Source organism: Pleuronectes platessa, chromosome 16 (genome assembly GCF_947347685.1).
Source record: "Pleuronectes platessa chromosome 16, fPlePla1.1, whole genome shotgun sequence".
NCBI classification, from domain to species: Eukaryota; Metazoa; Chordata; class Actinopteri; order Pleuronectiformes; family Pleuronectidae; genus Pleuronectes; species Pleuronectes platessa.
This window is the reverse complement of record NC_070641.1, coordinates 25155588-25182937: the sequence shown is the minus strand read 5'-3', so window position 1 is coordinate 25182937 and position 27350 is coordinate 25155588. Positions and strand designations below refer to the sequence as shown.

Sequence of the window (27350 nt, the reverse complement as noted above, 5' to 3'; positions counted from 1 at the left end):
ACTTAAAGTTCAAATATTTGAAAGTTTTATACTATTACTGTAGATTTATTTTGTGAAACTTAGCAAATTTGGAAAAATGTTGATATTCAGGTTGGTCTTTTTGTAGCTATATATATTTGTGCATTGTTGTGTTATATCTTCATTGGTTTTATATTTTCTGTATTGATTGATTTTATTTTCATTTCTGTTTTATTCATTTGTTTTATAGCTATTTGTTTGTGAAACTTTTTATTTACCTTGTTCACTAATATCCTAGTTGAGTACACTTTTATTTCTTTGTTGCCATTTATATTTTTTTGTTTTTTTGTGTCTCTTATTTCACTTCCTGTCTTTATGTAGTTTCCTGTCCAGTCGCTCTGTGAAGGTGGGGTTCAGGCAGCGCTGCATAATGTCAGGATGGCACCTATGCTGCCCCCTCTTGGCGTGGAAGTCTTTAGACGCTTTACACCTGCTTCACTAGAGCAAATCCAACAGCGACATGAAGCTGAAGAGAAAGAGGATCAGAAAAGGAAGGAAAAGAACATTGAGGTATATGAAATATTGATTGAAAACTAATAAAGTAAAAATACACTGACAGTCAATTAACATTATACTGTAAATTGATATGTGAATAACTGAACAAATGTGACTGCTGGATGACATTAACCCTCTTGGACCTGACACATGATGTGATTAGGAAAAACAGAAGAGCCTCAGAATTACCTGAAATGTTTCTGATATGCGGCCTCTCTCCATGACAGGTAGCGGAGGAAGATCTTCCTAAACCAGCAAGTGACCTTGAGGCTGGGAAAACCCTACCATTCATCTATGGAGAACCCCCCGCTGGGCTCCTCAACTGCCCATTGGAGGATCTGGATCCCTTCTATCAATCACACAAGGTTTCTGTTGAGATAGATCATGTGATGAGGTCATGAAGGTTACAGTCATAGTTGTTGTTTTTTCTTTAGTCATTCACAGTGCTTTTGTTTTGTTGATTTAATAAAGTTCTTTTGTATGGTTCTCTGTCTGCAGACATTCATCGTGCTCAGTAGAGGAAACATCATCTACAGGTTTAATGCTGAACCCGCCTGTTTCCTGCTTAGTCCATTCAGTCGTTTGAGAACCCTCGCCATTAGGATACTCATCCATTCATATCCTTTGTGGTGTCACACATCTGTGTTCTTCATTTTAACAAAAAAAGTGAAAAAAGAAATTTAAAGAATCAAAAGCTATTCACCATCAGCCAACCAGGAAGCAGCGCCGGGGGATTTCATTGTTGCGCCTGATGAATATACAGATAACTTTGATTGTATCTGGATCGATAGCTGTGCCACGAATTGATCAAACAGGATATCGATCAATTATTATCTGATCATGTTCCTTAAAATAGAAAACTTTATTCAGCTTATTCATCATGATGACGATTATGACAAACTGTGCTTTCATGACGATGAGTGATCCGCCGTCTTGGAGCAAGACTGTGGAGTGAGATACACACCTACACACACACACGCACAACTACCCCCCCACACAGGCAAACACCGTATATTTTGACATTTGAAGTTTTTGTTTTGTGTAACAGATACGTGTTTACATTCATCTACACGTTTGAGGCAACAATCAAAGTTTTGTCACGAGGATTCTGTGTCGGAGACTTCACCTTCCTCAGAGACCCCTGGAACTGGCTCGACTTCATGGTCATCAGCATGGCGTAAGCAAGAATAACATTCCTGATCGGAAGCACAGCCATGATGATGGTTATGTGATGATGAGGAAGATGATGGTGGTGTTGGTGATAATGATGATGATGGTGATGATGAAGATGATGACGTGTCTGTGTTTCAGATATCTGACAGAGTTCGTAGATTTGGGAAACGTTTCTGCGTTGCGAACGTTCAGAGTTCTTCGAGCACTGAAGACCATCACAGTCATCCCTGGTTAGTTAGTGATTAACATTTTATGGTGAATTTAACACCTTCAGTCTTCCTTAAAGAGCTTGTTCACACAAAAGTGAAAATTCACTGATTCTCTACTCTGTGCTATGATGGAGGGGGGGTGAAGTGTTCCACAAAACACTTTGGAGTATCAGGGATAAACATCATTGCAGCCCTATCCAATACAATTGAAGTAAATGTTTCAGGTTCAGCTCAAGGTGTCTTTGACTTGATGCAGCGCTGATTTAATGTGATGCATGGTGGTTGGAATTTTTGTCTGACTTCATTCAGCACGTCACCAGGTCATGTGACTTTAAAACATGGCAGGAGCAAGCCAGCTGCAGTCAGACCGTCTCTTCCAGCTACACCTTGGAGTTGCTTCTCTAATGTCACAAATCTGCTCTGTTTGCCTGAAGGCTTCACTGACATGCAATTTTCAGCAGAAACAAAGTTTCAGTCAACTTTGATGTTCCTTGATATTTGTTCAAAAACACAAGGATTTCCAAAACATCTGTTTTATTTGCATTGAAAAAAGCAAACACCTCGAAATCACTGATGTTACAAGACTTGACGTCTGCATTCGTTCACTCTCCCCTACAGCCGCCGACAGGTCATGTCGGTAATGTCAGGTCAGACACAGCCAGACCAAGTCCGAGTCAAACACACCTTCAGTCTCTTTTGATTAGTTTTTGATTTTCATCATCTGATTGGTCGGTGAGTATTATCCTGCGCCCTCCTCAGGTCTAAAGACGATTGTCGGAGCTCTCATCCAATCAGTGAAGAAGCTTGCTGATGTCATGATCCTGACGGTGTTCTGCCTCAGTGTCTTTGCTCTGATCGGCCTGCAGCTCTTCATGGGAAACCTGAGACAGAAGTGTGTCCTGATACCTCCGTTGCTTAGGAGCAACTCTTCTGATGTTGATCCTAAAACCTTTTACCTTGGTAACATCACCCTCAGCAACCAAACCTGTGGCAATGACACAGGAACCAGCAACTTTGATTTCTATGAGTATATCAACAACCCAGGTCTGAATTATTGATTTGACAAAAAACCTTTTTCATCAAACAATTTTTTTTACTTAATATTTGTCTTTTTATTTCGGACAGAAAATCATTACTTCCTTCCTGGAAACATGGATGCTCTGCTCTGTGGAAACAGTTCTGATGCAGGGTACGTTACCATGATGATGATAGTGATGATGATGACACTGAAAATATTGATGAGGAAGATTTTTAGGATATGAATGAGGTGATGATGATAGTCATTAATGATGATGTGATCAGGGTCTGTCCAGAGGGTTTCATGTGTCTGAAAACGGGTAGAAATCCAAACTACGGTTACACCAGCTATGACTCGTTTGGTTGGGCTTTTCTGGCTCTGTTCAGACTCATGACCCAGGACTTCTGGGAAAATCTCTTCATGCTGGTAAGTAAGCAGCGCAGATTAGAGAGTCGTCATCACTGGTTACAACTCTCACCTGTTGCTCTCTCTCACCTGTCTCTCTCTCTTCAGACATTGAGAGCAGCAGGTAAAATCTACATGATCTTCTTTGTGTTCGTCATCTTCCTGGGCTCGTTTTACCTCATTAACCTGATCCTGGCGGTGGTTGCAATGGCGTACGCTGAGCAGAATAAGGCCACGCTTTCTGAGGCAAAACGTAAAGAGGAGGAGTACGCTGAGATCCTGGAAGCGCTGAAGAAGAGAGACGAGGTCGTCAGAGCTGACGGACTAACACAAACACAAGAGTGAAACACATTGAAACATAAATAGACTCAACATAGATACAACATTGATACAACAGAGATACAATGTAAATATTACTTTTACTAACACTGTTGTTGCAGGAGGCGGCCTGCATGGCGGTGCTTTCAGAATCACACAACCCAAATGCAACGCAGAGTCATGATCAAGACCACACTGCCATAGAAGGTACCGCACATATAAACACACACTGTCTGTTAGATCCTTGAATCAAACTCTTTAGAACTCTAGATCTTTGTTTGTGTGTTTTTGTTTTTTTTCTTTGGTTTGTTGCTTGTTTGGTTGTAATTGTTGACTTTTATTTTCCCATCAATCACCACAGTGTAGATTATGATGAAGGGAATGTAGCACAGAACCCTGAGTGATGGTGGGAACAAAGATAATTGATGAACCTCATGTTTCATCAGGTCTGGAGGTCAAGTTACTCTTGAGTTAGGATAAGACTTTCAAACTTTATCATATTTCAGGTTTTGAGGATGACCAGAGGCCGTGTCCCGTGTGTTGGTATGCCTTCGCTGATGTCTTCTTGAAGTGGAACTGCTGCCGCTGCTGGAGGTGGCTGAAACAGCGGCTCAACACCATCGTCATGGACCCGTTTGTTGACCTCGGCATCACCATGTGCATCGTTCTCAACACGGTCTTCATGGCCTTGGAGCATTATCCAATGACGGAGGAGTTTGAGGAGCTGCTGAGCATCGGGAACCTGGTGAGTGAAGAAAAGTCCTGACATTGCGCATCACATAACCACAGCTGTTTGAAGGCAGCAGGTTTCATCAGTCACCAGAGTCATGATATCACAGTCACCCTGTTGACCTCTGATGCTACAGGTTTTCACAGGGATCTTCACAGCTGAGATGGTCTTCAAACTTCTGGCCATGGACCCATATTACTACTTTCAGGTCAGACTTCCTGTCTGTTCGGCTAAGTGATGCTGAGTGGCAACTGTTACCACGTTGATGAGTGTCTTCTCTGTGGTCATGGAAACAGGTGGGCTGGAACATCTTTGACAGCATCATTGTCACAATGAGTCTGGCGGAGCTTGGACTGGCTGATGTTCAGGGCCTGTCTGTGCTGCGCTCATTCCGATTGGTCAGTAGGATTTCATCGTTACCTGTCTTTGTTCTTATCCCCTCACCCTGCTCTCACTTGTTTTGCTCCCTGTCTTGTGTCCAGATGCGAGTCTTTAAGCTGGCCAAGTCGTGGCCAACCCTCAACATGCTGATTAAGATCATCGGGAACTCTGTGGGGGCTCTGGGGAACCTGACTCTGGTTCTAGCAATCATTGTTTTCATCTTTGCCGTCGTCGGTATGCAGCTGTTTGGGAAGAACTACAAAGATTGTGTCTGTCGCATCGCAGAGGACTGTGAACTTCCTCGTTGGCACATGAACGACTTTTTCCACGCATTCCTCATAATCTTTAGAGTCCTGTGTGGAGAGTGGATCGAGACCATGTGGGACTGCATGGAGGTCTCAGGTCAGGCCATGTGTCTGATTGTCTTCATGATGGTCATGGTCCTCGGAAACCTAGTGGTGAGTCACTGCAGGCGGTAAGTTAACCTGAGGTACTGAATTGCTTCCAGGTCTGGTTTCAGGGCCTGAATATTATCCTGGTCTGGTTTCAGGTCCTGAATCTGTTCCTGGCCCTGCTGCTTAGCTCTTTCAGTGGAGATAATCTGGCAGCTCCAGAAGATGAAGGAGAAAACAATTTGCAGATTGCAATAAATCGGATCAACAGGGCTGTCTCCTGGACAAGGTCTAGGATCGTGGAGCATATCTGGACTCTGATGGGGAAGAAGGACCATGAACAAGAACACATCGGTACAGTTAAGGTTACCAGACCAGGAACTTTTATGAATTTTTCCTCCATTTATGTTTGTTGTAGTTTATCATTAATGTTAATTTTTTTGGTCCAGGTGTTAGGGTTACACCTGGACCTGAAAATGACGTGGACTTTTTATAATTACTTTACAGGAGTTGATGGTGAAGATGATAACAAGATCTCAAAGGAGATTTTACCTTTAACCTCTGTGACTTCAGACCAACAACTGTCAGAGATAAACAGCCTCAGCTGTAATCATGACAATGTGAGGGTGCCCATTGCCAAGGCAGAGTCGGAATCTGAGACATCTGAAAGTGAAGATGAGGAGGGTGACGAGGAAGAGAAAGAAAACCATTCCCAAGTAAATTTAAGTTTGCTCAATGTTTGGTCAATAGGAAATCCACAAATGACACCAGAAAGTTGCAGTGCCAGGGGAAATATGGATATAGAAATAAAAATAGAAATATTATATACAATAATGTAGAACTAATGCTATACATACACAAGGCTGTATAAACATTGTTTTGCAATATAGAGATGGGGATACAGTTGTGTTATTGTGCAATTTGTTCATTCTTTGTAATATACAGAGTCCAAAATGTGCAGCATTTCTTTCCTGAAATATAGTTGTCAGTGTTTTGACTGAAGGTGATGTCTGATGTCTGATGAGTCGGAGCTGCCTCAGTTCAGCAGACGGGAGAAGAGAGGGCTCGGCCATGATGGCTTTTAGTTTTCCACTCTTCTCAGTCATGGCCTCCACACAGATCCATCTCCCCCTCAGAGCTGTTTGTTGGTGCCACAGCTCCTGATGCCAACTCCCGAGCACCACAGCAAAGAATATGACACAGGCCACTACTGACCCTAACCATAACATTACATCCGTAGCAGCCTAATGCACCCGTTCAAAGACCTGAGCCTCAGAAAAACAGGCTCAGGTCCTGCCCTGTCCCTTCCTGTTCAGGGACACAGTGTTTTCTGACCAGTGAAGTTTGTTATTATTCTACAACGGAAACTATCAAGTGTTTGGTGTAGAAGGACATTTAATCCGATGAGGAAGCGTGAGGAGCGACGAGGTCTTTAGAGAAACTTTTGAATATTTATGGTGTAGGAGAGAGCGGGGTAATGTGGGAAATTTTTTACATTCTCCCCTATAGGCGGGCTGAAATGATATATAAGTAAAATTTACACATTTTCCATTAATTCAGGATGTTTTCTAGCATTGGAAATGATCAGACTGTCTTCAGGACAAAGGGCATTGAAAATATGATTGTTTTGGTCCACTTACTTTTTCCACTTTTAAACTACCATAACAACACATAAAATCCTTACAGCTAGATTGACAACCACACATTCCAAAACTAATATCGGACTAGTAACAGAATCATGGGGATTGGTCAATTAAGCACATTTATGATTATTATGATTCATGTGGCATGAAATTTGATTGATGTGATCTCTTGCACACCCTAGCTTACCTGCACATTGTTTCTCTGTCCAATTGGCAGGGACAGGGATATTGTTTTTCTCTGCGTATTCAAATCCCAGTTCACGGCTCTTAACTGGAGCAAGGCCATGGAACTGGTCAGCTAGTTGTTTCCAGTGTTTGGCTCCTCCTCCATCTCATCTGTGAATATTCTCTTTACCTCAGCTACTGCACCCCAGGCTACTGGTTCTACTTTCCCTTTCTCTTTTTTCTTTATGAATCTTTTGAGGGTTGTCTTATCAATATTTCTATCCCTTCCATCTTTTCTTAAGGACTTCTTTCCTTCATGACCTCAGCGGCTGCACTCTCCATCTCTGTGAGGGGTGTTTGGCCCCAGGTCGTCTTCCTGGTGTAGTTTCTTGGCATGATGGCTTTTCTACAATGTTTATGACATTCAAAATAAAACATATATAATGTAATATAACACTAGAATATGTTTAAGACTAAACTTAACTTGTGCTTCATGGTGGGGTAAAGAGAGACACTGTCCCACTTTACCCAACAGCCACTGTTTTAGAATAAACAACATCTCTTAGCATTTCAGGCTAATCTTCAGCTAGCATCAACCACATGGTCTTATATGTTGGAAGTTCATCAACATGTATGATATAAGTTTTTCTACCTGATTCAATTTGTTTTGACACAACAGTTGATTAAGTTCAAAGCAAGAAAATTTACTTTTACAAGCAAAAACCAAATTTTTGTGAAAGAACATACTTTCCACAGAACCAGCACCAACTTCTCCTTCATGGCAAGGGGGGGAATGGGAGGGGCTTGAAATCATAATGGTCACCTGACCACAAATGTGTTCCGTTGCCTAGATACAGAGGGTGTCTCACATTACCCCGCTCTCCCCTAATCAACACCTGTGTCCAACAGTGGTGGGTGTTTGGCAAGACTCAGATTAAACAGCCGAGTTTACTCGTAATGTCACTAGAAATGTAATAATAATAATAATACTTAACATTAACATTAACATTAACATTACGTTAACATTAACATAAAAAGCTACACACTAAAAACATAAAGCACACAATAAACATCACAAATTAAAAGCAGGTCTGAAAGGGTGAGTTGTGAGTTGTGATTTGAACATTGTGAGATTGGTGCAGTCTCTGCTTTCTTTGGGGAGAGAGTTCCGGAGGGAGGGGGCAGCTCTGGAGGGGCTCTGTCCCTCCAGGTCCGGTGCTTGGTCCTGAGTGGATGGGACAGTAGGTCAGCATCAGAGTAGCGGAGCCAACGGGATGGAGTGTGGTGGTGGAGCAGGTCAGTGAGGTCGGTGAGGCCTGGTTGGGGGGGCCTGGTTATGGAGGCCTTCGTGAGTGAGGAGCAGGACTTTGTATTGGATGCGTTGTGGGACGGGGAGCTCGTTAGGGTTAGGTATGATGTGATCACAGGAGTGGGAGTGAGTGAGCAGGCAAGTTTTTTTTGTGGCATGAGGTTTAGGTCATGAGCCTTCTGCCAGAGGGAAATGGCTTGAAGAGTCCATGTCCAGGGTGGGAGGGGTAGACTCAATGATGGCAGTGTTGAAGTTCACCTTCATCGGCGTCGGCAGGGTGAGTCTCTCAGCTGCTGCAGGAGGTACATCCTCTGCTGGATGTGGTGACGGAGACTAAATGTTCAGCTCCCACTTCAGGTCTTGGGTGCTGAAGGTGCCCAGGAGGCAGAATGACTCCACCGCGTCCGCTGGAGAGTCTCACAGGTTGATGGAGGGACTTGGCTGTTTCTGAAGTCGGCACACCAGGTTGTTGTTGGCGCATCAGATCACAGGTTGGTCGATCTCCCAGCTGTAAGCAGACTCGTCCCCGCCATAGATAAGTCTGATGGAGTGATGTTGTGTGGAACTTCAGGAGCTTGACGGACTGGTGACTGGAGGTGTCTGTGTACAGGGAGAAGAACAAAGCAAAAAGGACAAAACATTTGGGGTGATCCAGTGCTGATGGTCTGGGGTTCAGAGACATGTTTCCCCATGGGGTCTAGCAGGGGGTTGGTAATGTCTTTGAGGTGGGACAGGACAAAGTGCTCAAAACATTTCATCACCACTGAAGTCAGGACAACAGTTCTGTAGTCAATCAATCAAATTGTATTTGTATAGCCCATATTTAATAAGTAATTAAGTTGTGTGGCCCAAATGATTACAGACTTGTGAATATTGTAAGTCATAATGACTATTATGGTGGGGTGGACAGCTTGTTCTTAGCCAAGGGACAAATTTAAGAGCAGCAGTGGCTATTTCATTTTGAGATAAGAATGATTATCATTTTCATTATGATTCATTTCTTTATGTTATTGTATTGGGTATAACATGTATTTAATCTATTCAGTGTGACGAGTCGTCGTTCTGCAGCACAGTACAGACAGTTCCTGATATCAAAGAGGATGAAGATGATCAAGATCATGAGTCAAACACACCTGAGGACTGTTGTACCACCAGTATGAACACACACACACACACACACACACACACACACACACACATGCCCTGTGATTGACTGATTCAGATAAATCATGTGTTTTTATATTTCAGAGTGCTATCATAGATGTCCGTTCCTGGAAATAGACCCTTCCCAGGGCAGAGGTAGGGTTTGGTCTAACTTCAGGAGAACATGTTTCTCCATCGTAGAACACAACTACTTTGAGACTTTCATCATCTTCATGATTCTGCTGAGCAGTGGAGCGCTGGTAAATATGATTATTGATCACTAATTGTGTGAATTCATTCGTTGTTTTATTGTATTTGTTCAAAAGAATGTTAAAATATATATATTTTTTAAATACTCTTAACTTCTCCCGGAGTTTGTTGGTCTCTTTGATCTGGTCACGTGACTGATCTTATTGGTTCTCAGGAATGTGTACAGTGTGATTACTAACTTGTGAAGACAACATGGCTTCAATAGCTAACAATGGACTACAAACTGACTACTAACATGGCTGCCATGCTTTACCAAGGTGAGATGTTTAACTTTTCAACTCTGAAATAAACTTGATAAATCTTCAATAAACACAAAGACGACAAGTTAGATATAATAACACAAAATCAAAAAAAACGACATTTCAAAACAAAAAAAAACCTGAGTGGAAAAAACCTACACAGCTTAAATCTTTATTCAAAGTTTTTCAGGCATCAGATCATCTTAAAACAAAGCAAATAAAATCACAAAGAAAAAGAGGCCAGGTGATGAGGGTGCAGCCTCTGTAGTTTGGAGCAGGTTTCTTCAGGAAGTGAAGGTAGGTCACCTCACACGGTGACGTTACAGGTTTGTTCCAGTGTGAGAAGGAAGCCGGTGAAATAGTCAAAGCCTGTTGGGAAGATAAGTTCCTACCCCTCGATACCTCCCAGGTAAAATTCTGAGAGGTCAAAGTCATCGTCCAATTGAATAATCTGTTCAGTTTGTACTGACATGATGAATACAGGACACATGAATGCAGGTAGATGCAGTGAAGATACTTTAATGTCAACAATGAAAGGCTGGAAGAAGCAATGACCAAAAATGTATGGAACATAAAGAAAAAGTCGAAGAAAATGACAAAATAAAAACCACATGCTCAGAGAATGAGAAAAACACTGTTATTCAAAACTCATACAATCAACTACCAAGAGCAGGAAGTAAAACAAAAACACTTAAGGAATGTAAAGACAAATACAACAGGAAATAACACATAATATTACTGGAGTAAAGTAAAACATTCATGCTCACATCTTTTCCCCTAGCAACAGTCAGCTGTTTGTTTTTTAAACAGTCAGGTTACATCAAGACAGATTTTCTTTAGTTGAACGATAATCAATGATCTTTGTTTCCATGTGACCTAACCCTGACACTGAGAGTTAAGGGCGATAACCGTTGTCTCATCGTGAACAGGCATTCGAGGACATTTACTTGGAGCAGCGTCGGGTGATAAAGATGGTTCTGGAATATGCAGACCAGGTGTTCACCTACGTGTTTGTAATCGAGATGCTTCTCAAGTGGATCGCATATGGATTCAAGACCTACTTTACCAACGCATGGTGCTGGCTGGACTTCGTAATCGTAGATGTAAGAACAGGATCAATAAACGTACTGATACAATTATCAAGTGGTCATCTGCGGTATGTCACCAGGTGTGTTATGTCTTGCAGGTATCTCTGGTATCACTGACAGCAAACATCCTGGGATACTCAGACCTGGGAGCCATTAAGTCCCTCAGGACTCTTAGAGCTCTGAGGCCCTTGAGGGCCCTGTCCCGCTTTGAGGGGATGAGGGTGAGACAGGCACTTTGAACCTTGACATAAAGACAGACACAGGCATCAGAGGTGGACTTGTCACTCTGCTCAACGTTTCACTAACATCGTTTAACTACAAAGTTTGAGTTTCAAACATCATCTGGTTCAGATTTACTTTCTTTAACTGATTTTTTTCGTGTTGTCCGTGTGTCCCATTCTCGGGAATGCTATATCTCAAGAATGCCGAAAATGAATTTCCTCAAATGTGGTACAAATATTCACTTGGACAGAAGGTTGACCCGAATGGAATTTGGTGGCTACAGGTCAAAGTCACATTGACCTCACAAGGGAACATTTCTTTCCTTGTTTATGCGATATCTTCGAAACGACTTGAGAGAATTCTTTTGAATACAGAAATTGCACTGGTTGGTGGAGGCTAACAACCAAAGTGCTGTAATTCTAGTTTTTTCTAAAGAGTGTCTTTTTAGTTTTTTTTATATTTTGAATTAGTTTCAATAATGTTTCAACCTTTTCATTTCATTTTCTTATTATAATTATTTTAATCCAGTTTTGTATTGTTTTCTTCACGTAACAACTTGTTTATTTACCTCTCTGTCTCTAGGTGGTGGTGAATGCTCTGGTCGGAGCGATCCCGTCGATCTTTAATGTTCTTCTCGTCTGTTTGATCTTCTGGTTAATCTTCAGCATCATGGGAGTAAATATGTTTGCAGGAAAGTTTTATTACTGTTTCAACGAAACTTCAGCAGAGAGGTTTCATCCTGATGACGTCAATAACAAGACTGAGTGTCTCGCACTGATCAACGCAAACTTCAATGACGCTCGCTGGAAGAACTTAAAGGTCAACTACGACAATGTGGGAATGGGCTACCTGTCGCTGCTGCAAGTGGTCAGCCAACACGTTATGTCACATAAACACTACGAGCTCCTTGTATGAAATCAACTCAGATTATCAATATTTATACTCAAATAATCAAAAATTTTAACCAGATAGTCAATGATCTCAGAAGATTAACAATCAATCTCAAATAATCAATTCATAAATTCTTCTGAATAAAATCTGTCTCTTTCAGGCCACATTCAAAGGCTGGATGGAGATCATGTACGCAGCAGTGGACTCCAGAGACGTTAGTATAAACTAACAAACACTGCTCAGAAAATGAAGGGAACACATAAAACACACATCAGACCATGATTAACAAATTATTCAAGTTGAAAATCTTCACTGATAAACATTGTATAATTGGTTGAGAACAAAATGACGTAACAACAAATAATGGAAACTAAAACCATCAACCCACTGAGGACTGGATTCAAAACCACACTTAACATCCCAGTAACAAACTGAAACCACAGGCTGATCCAACTGGTGTGAATTTCATGTGAAGTCATCATGTGACTCAGTGGGTGTGGCCTCCTCCTGCCTGCATGTTCTCCTGACGACATCTGGACATGATGCTTCTGAGGTTTCGCAGGATGGAGTCCTGGGGGTTCTCCTCCCAGACCTGGATCATCACCTCCTAGACCTGGATCATCACCTCCTGGACTGTGGACGGACTTGGTGGCGTCGGATGCACCGAAACAAGACGACCAATGGGTGCTCAACTGGATTTAGGTTAGAGGAACGTGAGGGTCAGTCAATGAACCAGGAGGAACCCAGGAGGAACCCAGGGCCCAGTGCACCAGGAGGAACCCAGGGCCCAGTGCACAATGGCTATGACATGAAGGTGTGACCCTCCCAGGATCTGCCTCCTCAGACCTGCACTGATCCACCAAACTGGTCATAGATGATGCTACAGCAGCATCACGTTCACCACGACGTCTCCAGGCTCGTTCACACCTGTCACATGTGCTCAGTGTGAACCATCTGTGAGAAGAACGAGGCTCCAGTGGTGGAACTGCTGCAGTGTTAATTTCGTTGACGAAAACTATAACGAAAAATATTCGTTAACGATCTTTTTTCCATGACGAAGACGAGACGAAGACGTAATGAAAACCGATCTTTGAAAATAAAAACTATGACTAAATCTATTTTAACTTTCGTTGACGAGACGAGACGAAAATGTTGGTGGTTGACTAAGTCACAATAATTTTTAAAACATCATCGTATCAGGCCGTCATGAAGTATCAGTAGCGGGCGAGTGTGTGTGTCTGTGTGTGTTTCTGTGTGTGTGTGTGTGCCAGATAGCGCACCGGTCCGTAGCTCCGCCCCCCGCCCCGCTCACTCGCTCAGAGACACAGTGAGATCAGAGCTCGTTCACCTGAAGCAGCCGCTCACTGACTCACCGGCTGCTTCTTAACTATAGAAACAGTGAAAACACCGAGTTTCTCTGGTCTCAGCTGATCAGAGATCAGCGCAGCAGCTTCTTGATCAGAGCAGAAGCTGCAGTTGGTTTGTACCGAGCTTCAGTTTCTGTGTTCGCCTCCAGTCTGACCTGCTCTCACTTTTTGTTTTCACATTTAAAACTAAATATATATTTTTAAGCTATTAGGCTGCAGCTATATGTTTTGATAGAAAAGGAGTTTAATGTGGCTATTAAATGTGACTAAAACTAGACTAAAACTAAGAAGGATAAAAATGACTAAATGTGACTAAAACTAATTTTCATTTTCGTCAAAAGACTAAGACTAAATCAAAAATAGCTGCCAAAATTAACACTGAACTGCTGGTCCTGGTGTTCTCTGGTGAATGGAGCTGTGGGCTCAGGTCCCACTAGAGGACCTCGGCCCCTCATGCCTCCTCATGGAGTCAAGGAGCAGATACTGGTCCTGCTGCTGGGTTCATGCTCTTCTACTGTCCAGCTCTCCTGGTGTCTCCTCCAGGGTCTTTGGACACAAACCTTCTTGTGACCACAGGTATGGATGTGTCCTCCTGGAGGAGCTGGACTACCTGTACAGCCTGATGGAGAAGCAGGTAGCTCCTCATGCTACCAGCAGTGAGGAGGAGCAGAACACAGAACTAGGAGGAGTCAGGGAGGAGGAGCAGAGAGCAGCTGTCTGTGGACACCACGTTAAGAACTCATCCTGCTTCTGCCTCCATTTCACCTGTTGTTACTTTGATTTGCACCAGATCAGAGAAACTGGTTCAGAACCACTGGTTCAGAACTACTGGTTCAGAACCACTGGTTCTTCTAAGTTGAACTTTATACTGTGATGTGTTCCCTTCATTGTTTTAAGCAGCACATATATACTATACAATAAATACATGTTGACAATACGTTAACTTGATAATATTCATAATTTGTATTTATATGAAAACTATATACTAACTTTATGTTACTTTAAAAATAACTAATAACTATAAACAATATTATAATAACTATTTAATAACTGATGTAATGTTTTGTGGGTGGGTGTTATCAACAATGGAAACAACTGATTCTTCGGTTGTTTCAGGTTCTGGGGAATAAGTTCTGGGGTCTATGAAGCAGGATTTGTTTTTACTCATATTTTTATTATTCAACAGTTAGATTCTCGTTGTTAAATATGCTGTCAGTCAAACTTGTCATTGTCTGTGATTGGTCAAATTTAAATGGTAAATGGTTTTTTATTTATATAGAGCTTTTCTAGTCTTGATGACCACTCAAAGCTCTTTACAGTACAGTTTTACATTCACCCATTCACACAAACAATCATACAGTGCATCTATTTGCAAATTTTGCAGCAGTTATGGCCCAATTTACAGATCTACTTTTTTTTTTACATCAAGTGCTGTGGACTGAGTCCAGAGACCTCATTTATAAAACAGTGTATAGGATATATACTGACAGTAGACCTGTTTACAAAGGCAGAAAATGGCATTCATAAAACCTTGCACATGCAAACCTGTTGCTTGATAAATCACACTTCACCTGCAGTCATCTGTTCTGTTGCCTTTTGGTAATTCTATTTCCGTTTTAAGCAAAAAGTAACAAACATGTCCATGTTCAAGCGTAATGTCAGAGGAGGTACCGATGCCCCATTCTACATTTCCACTAGTTATGTTGAGAGAAGAACGTGTGTTTGTACTGGGATGGTTCTGTTGGGTCGGTCTGTGTGAAAATGTAATAAAATCATACTGTAATACTGTTACACTGTAAAACTGTAATACTGTAATACTGTGCTACTGGACTCAGTTCGACACAAAGATCTAAGCTCACAGATCTATAGAATCAATATAATGAGTCTTCAGGTGCTCTGGAGTAAAAGTATAAAAAATACAGTTGTACTTGTGATACATGCGCAGTGTTTTAGAAGATATTATGAAAAACAGTTCTTATTTTTTATCATTTAACTGTAATTTCCTTTAAGTTGTTTTACCTTTTTTTCAATGAAAGGTTCTCATGGAACAGATTTGTCATGCAAGAACAAATAATTGATGATTTTAATGTTAATAATGAAGTGGATCAATAATCTGCTTCAGTTCACCTCCTCACGTCGGCATTGTTATTTTCACGTTTCCAAAATGTTCTGGTGCATGGGTGAGAGTTTGGGTAGAAGTGTATAGGTTCTCCCGTCAAGTTTGTTTTATAGGTCCCAATGTTTGCGGGAGAAGTGGCTTACGCACAAATAAAATATATATTAAAGATGCAACGGTTATAAATGAGGCCCCAGGTCTTCACTTCAGGTTCTGAGGACATTACCACATGCCCAGCAAACAGGGTTAGAACGAGCACTGATCTGGTTATTTATTATTACTTATTGATCCTCGTTCAGTGGTTATGAAACTAGCACTGGTAAAAAGTTTATTTATTTTAAAATAAAACTGACTTGACCATTGTCGTGATGCTGACCTTCTGTGTAGGTGGAGTCACAGCCGATGTACGAGGACAACCTGTACATGTACCTGTACTTTGTCTGTTTCATCATCTTCGGCTCCTTCTTCACTCTCAACCTCTTCATTGGAGTCATCATTGACAATTTCAACCAGCAGAAAGCAAAGATAAGTTTCTATTCACTGAAATAAAATGATTAACAATTTGAGTGCTGGACGATGAGACGCACCTTCGTCTCCATGACGAACATTCTGTTTCTGTCAGTTCATGTTTTTGTTTCTTTACATGGGAGGAACAGATCTTTTCATGACGGAAGAGCAGAAGAAATATTATAATGCCATGAAGAAACTGGGCTCCAAGAAACCTCAAAAGCCTGTACCACGCCCCCAGGTCAGGACAGCTACTTCCTGTTTGAACTACTTCAATTTTGTTCGGCTCCGACCATGAACACAGGTGTGAAGTGAAATGTTGTATATTCTATGTCTCGTAGAACAAGTTCCAGGGTTTGGTCTTTGACCTTGTGACAACACAGATTTTCGACATCTTCATCATGGTGCTGATCTGCCTCAACATGGTGACGATGATGGTGGAGACGGATGAACAGAGCGCAGGGAAAGAGATGGTCCTGTATTGGGTCAACCTCGTCTTCATCATCATTTTCTCGACAGAGTGCTCTCTGAAGATCATCGCACTCAGGCAGCACTACTTCGCCGTGGGATGGAATATCTTTGACTTTGTGGTCGTCATCTTGTCCATCGGAGGTGAGTCAGGGTCAGCTGATGTTTCGTCTCATTATCCAATAACGTTTCTTAGTTAGAGACAAGATCTTAAAATGTTTTTTACATTTTACAAAAAGTAAAGTAGTAAATTTCAGGAAATTGATTTTAATACTGAGAAAAAGTCAAAGTTTATGTGTCCTCTTCATCCCTCCCTCCAACCTCTCCTTCATCCCTCCTTCTATTATCTCTTTCATCCATCCATTCTCACATTCACCCCTTCCTCCTTTCACACCTTCATCCCTCCCTCCTCTTACCTTCATTCCTACATCTTCACCATCATCCCTCTCTCATTTCACTCCTTCAGGTCTCCTCCTCGCTGACATCATAGAGAAGTACTTTGTCTCGCCAACGCTCTTTCGTGTCATCCGATTGGCTCGTATCGGTCGAATTCTTCGTCTCATTCGTGGAGCGAAGGGAATCAGGACCCTGCTCTTCGCCCTGATGATGTCACTTCCTGCCCTCTTCAACATCGGCCTCCTCCTCTTCCTCATCATGTTCATCTTCTCCATATTTGGGATGTCCAACTTTGCATACGTGAAGAAGGAGGGCATGATAGACGACATGTTTAACTTTGAGAACTTTGGGAACAGTATGATCTGTTTGTTCATGATCACCACGTCAGCGGGATGGGATGGTCTGCTGAGTCCCATCATGAACACACCACCGGACTGCGACCCAGACTTTGAGAACCCAGGATCCATGGTCCGAGGGAACTGTGGCAGCCCAGCGTTGGGTATTGTCTTCTTCACCACATATATCATCATGTCCTTCCTCGTGGTGGTCAACATGTATATCGCCATCATCCTGGAGAACTTCAACGTGGCCACAGAGGAGAGCAGCGATCCGCTGTGTGAGGACGACTTCGAGATGTTTTATGAAACCTGGGAGAAGTTTGATCCCAACGCGTCACAGTTTATTCAGTACAGGTGAGTCCAACAGGTGAGTCCAGCCTGCAGCACAACAATCACAGTCTGTTTCTTATCTGGAGGATTATCAATCCTTTAGCTTGATCTAATTTAATCTCATCTGATACGGTCTGCTGTTCAAAAAATCGAGGAATGTCCCATTGTGTCTAATTGTCTGTAATGGAATCTTATGGACTCTAATGATGTGTAATCGTCAAACCTTCTCTCATGGACCCTCCTGGTTCCTACAGTCAGCTGTCGGACTTCTGCGACATTCTGCAGGATCCTCTGAGGATTCCCAAACCTAACACTGTCAAACTGATCCGCATGGATCTTCCTCTGGTTCCTGGAGATAAGATTCACTGTCTGGATGTCCTGCTCGCTCTCACTGCACAGGTAAAATTATATTATATTATATTATATTATATCATATTATATTATATTATATTTTATTTGAATATATGTTTCAGGTGTTGGGTGATTCAGGAGCGATGGATTCTCTCAAAGCAAACATGGAGGAGAAATTCATGGCCAACAACCCATCCAAGGTTTATTCTATTTTCTCAACCTCAAGTTTAACTAACCATTTATTTTACACCGAAAAAACAGAAATTGAATTAGAAAATTAAATCAAGTGATTCAATTTTACTTTGCACAATTCTTTTGTTTTTAATACTCTTTCAAATTGTTGACGTGAATGATAAACATTCAGATGGAAGTTTTTTTTATGAAATGTTTCTGAGGGGCTTTGACTGTTTAACAAACTGATGTATTAACAGGTATAATTGTTTCTGACAGGTGTCATATGAACCAATCAGCAGCACCCTGAGGAGGAAGCATGAAGAGGTGGCGGCGATGGTAATCCAGAGATCGTACAGGAAACACCTCCTGCGGCGGACGGTCAAAGTGGCGTCCTACAAATATCGCAAGAAGACGAGGGGGCATCAAGATGAGGATTTGTCTCTGGAGACAAAAGGACTTGTGTTTAAACGGATCAGTCAGCTGTACGGAGACAACCAGGACTCTGCTGAGTCATTGGCTCAGGTGGAGCTTCAGAGTGAGATTCTCCTTCACGCTGCTCCTCCAGTCACTGCCCCGAAGCTACTGCAAGATGAGAACCTGAGAGAGTCGACCGTGTGATGAGGCCTTGTGTTTAGTGTCTCTTCTCTTTTCTGCTTTTTGTGAACTCACCTGTTTCCTGTTGGCAGACTCACGACTATTTAACTTCAGAATCAGGAGACTAAAGTTCATCAGGCTGAATATGCATCAGTTCTGTTCCTCTTATCAAAAATGTTTTATAACTTCGTCCTCATTTTCATCTGATACTTTTTAATCATTTTTCTTAACCTTTGTGTTTGATTATAGACTAGTAATATGTGGGTGTTGGCTTAATGATCATATTAAAGGGTTCTGATTGGTTCATGTTCAGAAGCTTCATCTTTTAATGGAAATTTGTGTTGACCAATCATATGATGTTATTTGTATTAAAGAAACCAATCTGTACCAACAATAGATAATAACAAATTATAATACAAATTATTATTATGATAAGAATTATTCTTATTCTTATTCAAATAGAAGTTCAGAAGACATTTGTTTCCAATAGTAAAACAAGTTAAACATGTGATAAGCTCAGTGTGAAAAATGTAACTAGTTCTCAACCTTTTCGTTTTGTGACCTTTGACCTCCGATCCCTTTATTAACCAATCAATGAGACAGATTCATGTGTTAATTTTTTTAATGAGCTGTTCAGTAACATCCATCACTTAGTTTAATTTAGAGTAGTTTAGTTTAGTTTAGATCAAACTAATTTTCCCATCCCATTTCTTTGCGTCACGTCATTGTTGATGTGAATATTAATTTTTTGGTGTCTGAGACACGTGATCCCGCATCACATCCTCAAGTCCGCCCTTAAAAAATACAGAGCTCTACTGCCACCTTCTGGTGTGTGATCGCACATTCACATTGATCACAAGTCAAGTGAGCTCATTCAATCAAAAGCTGATGCATAACAGGCCAGTTTTATTTGTATTATTAACACAAAATATCCATAGAAGAAGAATGCACTTATATAAAAGTAATATATTATTGTAAATTGATCATAAAGACGAGAAGTTGCAGTTTCTTCATCTCTTGTCCTCTCGCGTACCTCGGCTGGCAGCGGAGCCTCTGTACCGGGGGATCCGCAGAGGACAACCATCAGGAAGACGAGGTCCTAGAAAGTTCAATGAGTCAAACACAAAATGAGTTTAAAGTGAATGTTGGTCACACAGCCACTGGAGTCGCAGAGTCAGTGCTAATTGATGAGGAAGTTTCCAAACTGTCAATTAAAAGAAAGATCCAGAAAACTAATTTTATTAGTATAGACCATATTCACAAATTATAGTTTGTTTCATGAAGAAGCGGCAACATCCTCTGTTCTTAACCCTAAACAAGATTTAAACTTCTGATTATGTAACGGCCACAATCAGAAAATGAAAACCTTGCTCAACTTTGTGGCCAGAATATAAAATAGGGATGCTGACTGAGTACTTAGTTTCAACAAAATGACAAAGTTTATTTACAAAAATTGGAAACAATAATCAACCAAAACTATGGGAGTCTGGAGGTATGGCCAAAAATAACAAAACATAAGGAAGTCTGGGCCAGCCCACAGGATCCGAAGGACCCAGAGCTTCCTGCACTAAACTAATAAACCTGAAGGTCCGTGTAAAGTAGAAATAAGCCCGAAAACTGGACGACCAGACGTCCGGCCTCAAACAATAAGAAACCTACACAACGATGAAAAACATCATCATCATTATCAAGCTGCTGCTGCTGAGAGAGCCTCTTCTACACCCTCCCTTAAATACTGGGCCGGGCCACATCAGCTCACCGTCACATCTGTGAGGACAGGAGAGCAAAGAGTAAAGGGGAGGAGAGATAAATACGATACCGGATGTTCTATTTCATCAGTAGCCTCCTGAAGTAGAACAGCTCCTTCTACAAGTTCGCTCGCATCAATGGCAAATTGGAATGGCTTCTCAAAATTTGGTGCTGCACGCACGGGGGTGTTAGTCATTAAGGGTTTATGACGCTGAAAAGCATTTTGACACTTGTCAGACCACATAAAACACGCTAAGTGGTTCCCTAAGAGACGATGAATCCCCTTTGTGGGGAAATCTGGGCGAACCCCCACAATTACCAGTCCGGTAACCAATTCTGACTCAAGGTACACAGTATGCAAAGGCACACAGAGATAAGGCAAAAATCTCGCACCATCACATTTGAGTCAACAGCAGACAGAGAGAGGCAACAACTCACTTAAAATGAAGGACTGTGATGCTGCAGTTTCCCTCCAAATAGTAATCAGCAATATGTCACTTTCCCTGGTTAGGGATACAGGGCCATCCATACGGAACGGAACATAAATCTCCAGCTCCAACCGACCCTTCACAGGACGCAGCTCAGACACCGGACTCGAAGTTTTAACAAAAGTAACAGATTTAGCACTTTTTCTTCTTCTTCTCCAAAGTGATACAATGTGCAACAATGTGTCCCCTCTTCTTACACCTGGACTGGGATGATCATTAAACCAGGTGCACTTAATGGATGAGTTCATTATCATCAGCAAGAATCGCAGCATTAGACTTTACAGCCTTCTGTTCGTTCACTTAAGTGGCAACATGCTCAAGTAAACAGTTTTTAAAATCCTCGATAAGCACCAAGGATTTAAGATCCTCAAACGTTTTAACCTGCTACACTCAACACCTGTGGTCAAATGATGTCTCTTTTTCACATGTTTCACATGTTTGAGACTCGTGTTTTTTATACTTGCTAAATTGTTGCTGCTATGCCTCTGGTACGAACTTGTATGCCCACAAAATACTGGCTTTGACAAACTCATAATTAAGGCTGTCTTTGGGGTTAGTTTGCAACAGTGTTCTTCATGCACACTCAGTGCTATACCAGGAAAACTTTATTGAACGCGTCACACACAAATTCCGTGCCATTTACAGCATCTCTTATTGTCATTAGTCATCACACATCACCTGCTTCCACATAAACTAAAGCTAAAGTAATCTAAAGTATTTACAATTGAGAGCATATTTTACATACATAAGTCAACAAAAATGCTGCGTAAACGTCCTGAGCTTTACCAGTGAGTACACACCACAGCAGAAGAGTCCATAACTCTTTACACTCAAAGACTGTAAAATATCTATCCACATCTTTCTCTCGGAAAACTGGAACAAGGCGAATCTACCTACTCACATTGGAATATGGTGCCTGCTCTGACAAGAGCTGCCGACTCCATGGAACTGTGATAGTGAAACTGATCAAATCATCCACAAACAGTTCCATTACGCACGACGAAATTTGAGAAATGAAAAACACTAGCAACTCCCACAATCAAAACAAGAAAAACACTCGGGAAGCGTCCACACACTTAAAACTGCCAAACACTCTCTGTTTGGATTATTCCGAATAATAAGCAACAGAATTATGCACTCGCAAACTCTGTGCAACCACAGTGTGTCAGCCAAAGCAAAATAGCATGCACGGATTCAAAAATTCTGTCAGGGGCCTTTTATATCAACCAAGAGTGAAACAGTGAAACAACGTAACAATTAATAACTGCTACAAAGTACCAAGGACAAAAACTATTGAAGCTGTTGGAGTTGTTTTTGGCGTTACTGTTGTTGTTGCTGTTGCTGTTGTTAGGGATAGGCTGTCAGTCCGATTGTTGTGTTCATCTTCTCTGTTGCCTGGGTGTTGGTCAGTCATTAATTTATTCAGGTTCCTGCGGTAAAACTCAACGTTTGACCTCGGATCAGTGACAGTTATGAATTTATTCAATTTCCTGTGATGTAACTCTGGATAAAGTCTGACCTCGGATCAGTTTCAGTTCTGAATAAATTCAAACCTTTGAGAAGAAAAACATCAGTTTTTAAAAACAGTTTCACTCCCTTTACATGTTAACATCAGTAAATCTGATCTGCCTCACGTACAGACTTTTAATTTGAAAATCATTTATTCCTCAGCTCGGACGTTAAAATAAGATTTAAAAAAGCTGCTGTTTCATTTCACAAACAAACCAACATGGTGTTTTTATGTTTGTGTTTTTCAGATTGTCTGATCTCATCTGCATGAAAACATATTAATTCATAAAGAAAAACATTTAAATCTGAGCTTAAATGTTCTGAGTCAAGTTCAGCTCCGACTGTTTGATTCTAAAAAAATTCAACAGTTAAGGATGAAGGGTCAAGAATGACATAAATAAAAACCCTGTTTTTAAATTAATAATTCAGGTTCGGGTTAGGGTAAGGTTAGGGGGTTAGGTTCTATATATATATATATATATATATATATATATATTTACATATATATTGTTTCAAAACATGATCAGCTGATGAATGATATTGGATTAAATATCGAAACACTACCCTCTACTGGTAGAAAAAAGTATTATTCTATCATACATAAATTCTACTGTTATATGATAACTTGTACAAAAAATAAATTAGTTCTACATTTAAAAGAACAAATCTACTGTTATATGATAAATCCTGCTGTCAAAAAAAGGTTTTACTGTTTGAAATTAATTCTAGCCTATCAGTTAAAAAACACGTGTCACTGAACCCCTAAATGAGTACATGTTTAATATTCTAATTCTATGTCGCTTTGGGTTTGTTAGCCAAAATGACATAAAGTAAGTTACAAGAGTCAAAAGATTAAATTTGACATTCAAAAACATTCCACTGATAAGAATACACTCTACTGTTAAAATATTTACAAATTATAAATTATTAATTCTACATTAGAAAATGTTTCTAATGATTCAATAATAATATCTTGTTGAGTTAGTTCTCTTAAGTAACATCTTAATTATAATTCATTTAAACGAAGACCTGGATTCATTTCTGTTCTGACGTCACATTTTAATGTTGTATACATGTTATTGTGAAGGTAAAACACACACACACAGGTTGTTTGTCCGTTTCATGTTTCTGTTGATGAATTTAATGAATTTAAATGAGTTTTCTGCTTTAAAAGACTGAACTGAAAACATCACAGCACACTGAAGAACTGAACCTGATCGTGAACCAGATCGTGAACCAGATCGTGAACCAGATCCTGAACCTGAACCTGGACACGAACCTGGAGCAGAAACAGAACCAGAACTAAAAACTGAACTAGAACTTGAACTAAAATCTGAACTAGAACCAGCCATGAACAGAGGTGAGATCAGTGATTCAATAATTTTTTTAGAAACTGTTTCATGTTCAGTTTATTTATTATGATTTTATATTTGTTATTTGATTGGGGGGGCAGTGGCTGAGGGGTAGAGTGACCAGAAGGTTTGCAGTTCAAACCTCAATCCTCAGCCTTTATCATCATCATTAATGTATTATATTTATGATATATATATATATATATTATGTCTATCTCTCACCTGTCTGTCTCTGTCTCACCTGTCTGTGTCAGTCATCCTCCTGCTGTCAGTCATGTGTGTGGGCGTGTCCTCTCAGCCAATCACAGAGAACCAGCGTCTGTTCTCGATCGCAGTTGGTCGAGTTCAGTATCTTCACCTGGTTGCTAAGAAACTCTTCAGTGACTTCGTAAGTGTGTGTGTGTGTGTGCGTGTGTTGTGTATAATTGTGTGTCTGTGTTGTGTAGGAGAACTCTCTATAGTCGGAGGATCACAGTGTGTGTGTATGTTGTGTATAATTGTGTGTCTATGTTGTGTAGGAGAACTCTCTACAGTTGGAGGATCAACGTCAACTCAACAAAATCTTTTTACAAGATTTTTGTCATTCTGATTATTTCTTGAGTCCGATCGACAAACACGAGACACAACGCAGCTCAGTGAGTACTACACAGTGCGACACAGTACTGCACAGTAGCTCAGAAAGTAATACACATAGTACTGCACAGTACTAGATAATACTTCACAAAGTAATAAAGACAGTACTACACAGTACTAGATAATACTGCACAAAGTAATACACAGTATGGTAAATTGAATTGAATACTGACCCACGTTAGAGTGAGTATCAGCCGCGGTTTGATTGATTGGTGGTTAATTGATGACTCTGGTCCAGGTTTTGAAGCTGTTATCGATCTCTTATCGATTGATTGAGTCCTGGGAGTTTTCCAGTCGCTTCCTGGTCGCAGGTTTCGCTGTGAGGACCCAGGTTACGTCCAAACTGTCGGAGCTGAAGACAGGACTCATGAAGCTGATAGAGGTGAGAACACATCTACACTAAGGTCTGATCCGACGAATCAGATCCGATGTCTGACTGAGCACCTCACCCATCAGGCCAATCAGGACGGAGCGAGTGGATTCTCTGAGAGCTCGGTGATCCAGCTCACGCCGTATGGAAACTACTACCAGAGCGTCGGAGTCGATGAGTCATTCAGACGAAACTACGAACTGTTCGCCTGCTTTAAAAAGGATATGCACAAGGTGGGGCTACTGAAAATGTAATGATGATGTAATAATGATGTAATAATGATGTAATAATGACGACATCTGTGTTTACAGGTGGAGACGTATCTGACCGTGGCCAAATGCCGACTCTCTCCAGAAGCTAACTGCACCCTGTAGCCCCGCCTCTCCACCGCGAAGCACCTCCCCGCAGATGACATCATAGGCATTAGCATAAACGTTAGCCTCTGTTGGTTGTGCAGTCCAAACTGATTATGTCATTGTGATATTGTCATACTGTCAGCAAATAAAGGGTTCATTCAATCAATCAATCAAATTTTATTTGTATAGCCCCTATTCACAGATCACAGTTTGTCTCATAGGGCTTTAACATGGTGAGACATCCTCTGTCCTTCACCCTCAACAAGAGTCAGGACAAACTACTAAAACCTTTTAACAGGTACAAATACATAGAAACCTCAGAGACACATGTGAGGACCCGTCTCCCAGGACGGACACAAGTCAACAGATGTCAAGTGTAAAGGAGAACATCATCAGGATAAAGTTTTTAGCAGCATTGATGAGGGTAAACATTTTGAAGCATAACTGAAGGTCAATGAATAGATGGATTATTGCCAATTAGGATCCATCATAAGCTGCCACCGCGGTCGTGGTCCACCACCATTTTCAGGTGGCAACGATAAAGGATCCACCATTATTATTACAATCAGCCCGCAAGATATAGAATCCACCAAACTGGATCCACCATTGCGACGTCTTATACGAAATCCAGAAATCGTAATCCATGATGTGGCCACAGCTGCGGCCCTGGATCTGCAGGCAATAAGGCACAGGGACTCCGGGGAAGGGGTCGAGTCAGAAACATGTATTGATGAGATATGAATTACTATGATGTGATAAGGATGGAGAAGAGGAAGGAGAAGCTGGAAAGAGAAGCTCCGTGTGTCATGTGTCCCCCAACATTCTAGACTTATAGCAGCATAACTGCACTGACCTGATTCAGTTTCCTATTGGTCCTGAATCAGGTCCTGGTCTGATCACGGTCTAGTCCCATTTCTGGTCCGAGGTCCTGGTCTGTCATCCAAGTCTGACCTGGGCCTTGTCTGATCATAGTCATTGGTCCTGAGCTCTGTATTATGAAGCCGGATAACTTCAGGTTTAATTCAAAGTTTTCAGTCCACTTGTTGGTAAATCACCATGGTAACTAATGCTGAACAACTAACCTGCTCCAAGTTAAGTTATAGAGATCAAAGAGTATAAAGCTCCGCCCACTGAACAATCCCTTCCTTTGGACCATGACGTCATGTTCTCAGAGGATCCGTGGAGCTGGTGTGGATTTGAGACCCTTAAGATCCTTTCAGCTCCTCTGACGAGTTTCTGAAGAATCTAGATTCTCCTCAGAGGATCCGACCAGAACCAACCGGACCTGTAGGAGGAAAGTGCTCACAGAACCACAGACTGCAGCTACTTCACTCGTTTCCTGATCACTGGGGCTGATGCAGAGAAGCTCATCACAATCTACATTTTACACATAAACAAAGTATTTCCTTTAGTTTCTATTGTTCTCGTTTTTTATTTATTTATGATTTAGTATCTGAATTGTTTACAAACCTAGCCCTAACCTAACCCACACCCTTACCCTTCTCTTGATATCAATATACAGAAGAAATAGAATCACAGTGTTGAAACACAATGATAAAATAGATAATAATATGAATAAGTACAAGTATATCAAAGTAAAATGTGGAATATGGCCAAAATGGCAACTAAATGCAAAATAGCAGGCTTCCTGTAACGTTTTTCCAATTGCACCTGAAGACTTTTTAGTTTTTCTGGTCATGATACACCTGTGTATCGATTTTTGTGAAGATCGGTCAATGGGAACACATTCAGGGGTCTCGGGGGGCACCATTGAGCCATTTTGCAACGCTTTTTAAAATTCCTTCAGAATATGAAAATTGTCACCACTTTCTAACTTTCTGCAAATTTTTGTAAGAATTGAGCATTGAGCATGTTAAAGCCCTCAAAAAGTCAATTCATTTGCCTGAATAATAATAATAATAATAATCATTACAATTTCAATAGGGTCTCACCTGACCTTTCATGTCAGTGCTCGGGCCCTAATAATAATATGAAAATCTGACTATTTCCTTCTCTACAGTTTATTGGGGCCCGAGCACCGAACAGACAGTGAGACAGTGAGGCCCCATTGAAATTGTAAGGATTATTATAAAAAAAATTCCAGGCAAATTAATTGGCTTTTTGAGGCTTTAAAACATAATCA

General features: G+C 41.0%; 2 protein-coding genes across 3 annotated transcripts; both read left to right on the top strand.

The window, feature by feature from the left end:
* Positions 1–396: 396 nt before the first annotated feature.
* Positions 397–18774, top strand: scn4ab (sodium channel, voltage-gated, type IV, alpha, b). Of its 2 annotated transcripts, none has more exons than XM_053444143.1 (30): positions 397–528; positions 741–878; positions 1012–1130; positions 1375–1464; positions 1562–1690; positions 1825–1916; positions 2655–2939; positions 3021–3084; positions 3198–3339; positions 3427–3624; positions 3759–3848; positions 4160–4381; positions 4503–4574; positions 4663–4764; positions 4849–5205; positions 5298–5493; positions 5647–5855; positions 9302–9410; positions 9505–9659; positions 10838–11011; positions 11095–11217; positions 11801–12085; positions 12270–12323; positions 15980–16117; positions 16236–16340; positions 16441–16711; positions 17034–17655; positions 17886–18030; positions 18105–18182; positions 18433–18774. In XM_053444143.1, the coding sequence occupies exons 1-30, from the start codon at positions 397–399 to the stop codon at positions 18772–18774; spliced, it is 5238 nt and encodes a 1745-aa protein (XP_053300118.1). The 2 variants fall into 2 exon arrangements, with proteins under 2 accessions (XP_053300118.1, XP_053300117.1); XM_053444142.1 differs by having other exon boundaries at positions 3427–3627; positions 3759–3843; positions 4143–4381.
* Positions 18775–23846: 5072 nt separating this feature from the next.
* gh1 (growth hormone 1) lies at positions 23847–25225 on the top strand. The gene is made up of 6 exons (XM_053442738.1): positions 23847–23856; positions 24103–24236; positions 24367–24483; positions 24720–24863; positions 24938–25084; positions 25163–25225. Exons 1-6 carry the CDS (start codon positions 23847–23849, stop codon positions 25223–25225), a joined length of 615 nt encoding a protein of 204 aa, XP_053298713.1.
* Positions 25226–27350: the final 2125 nt, after the last annotated feature.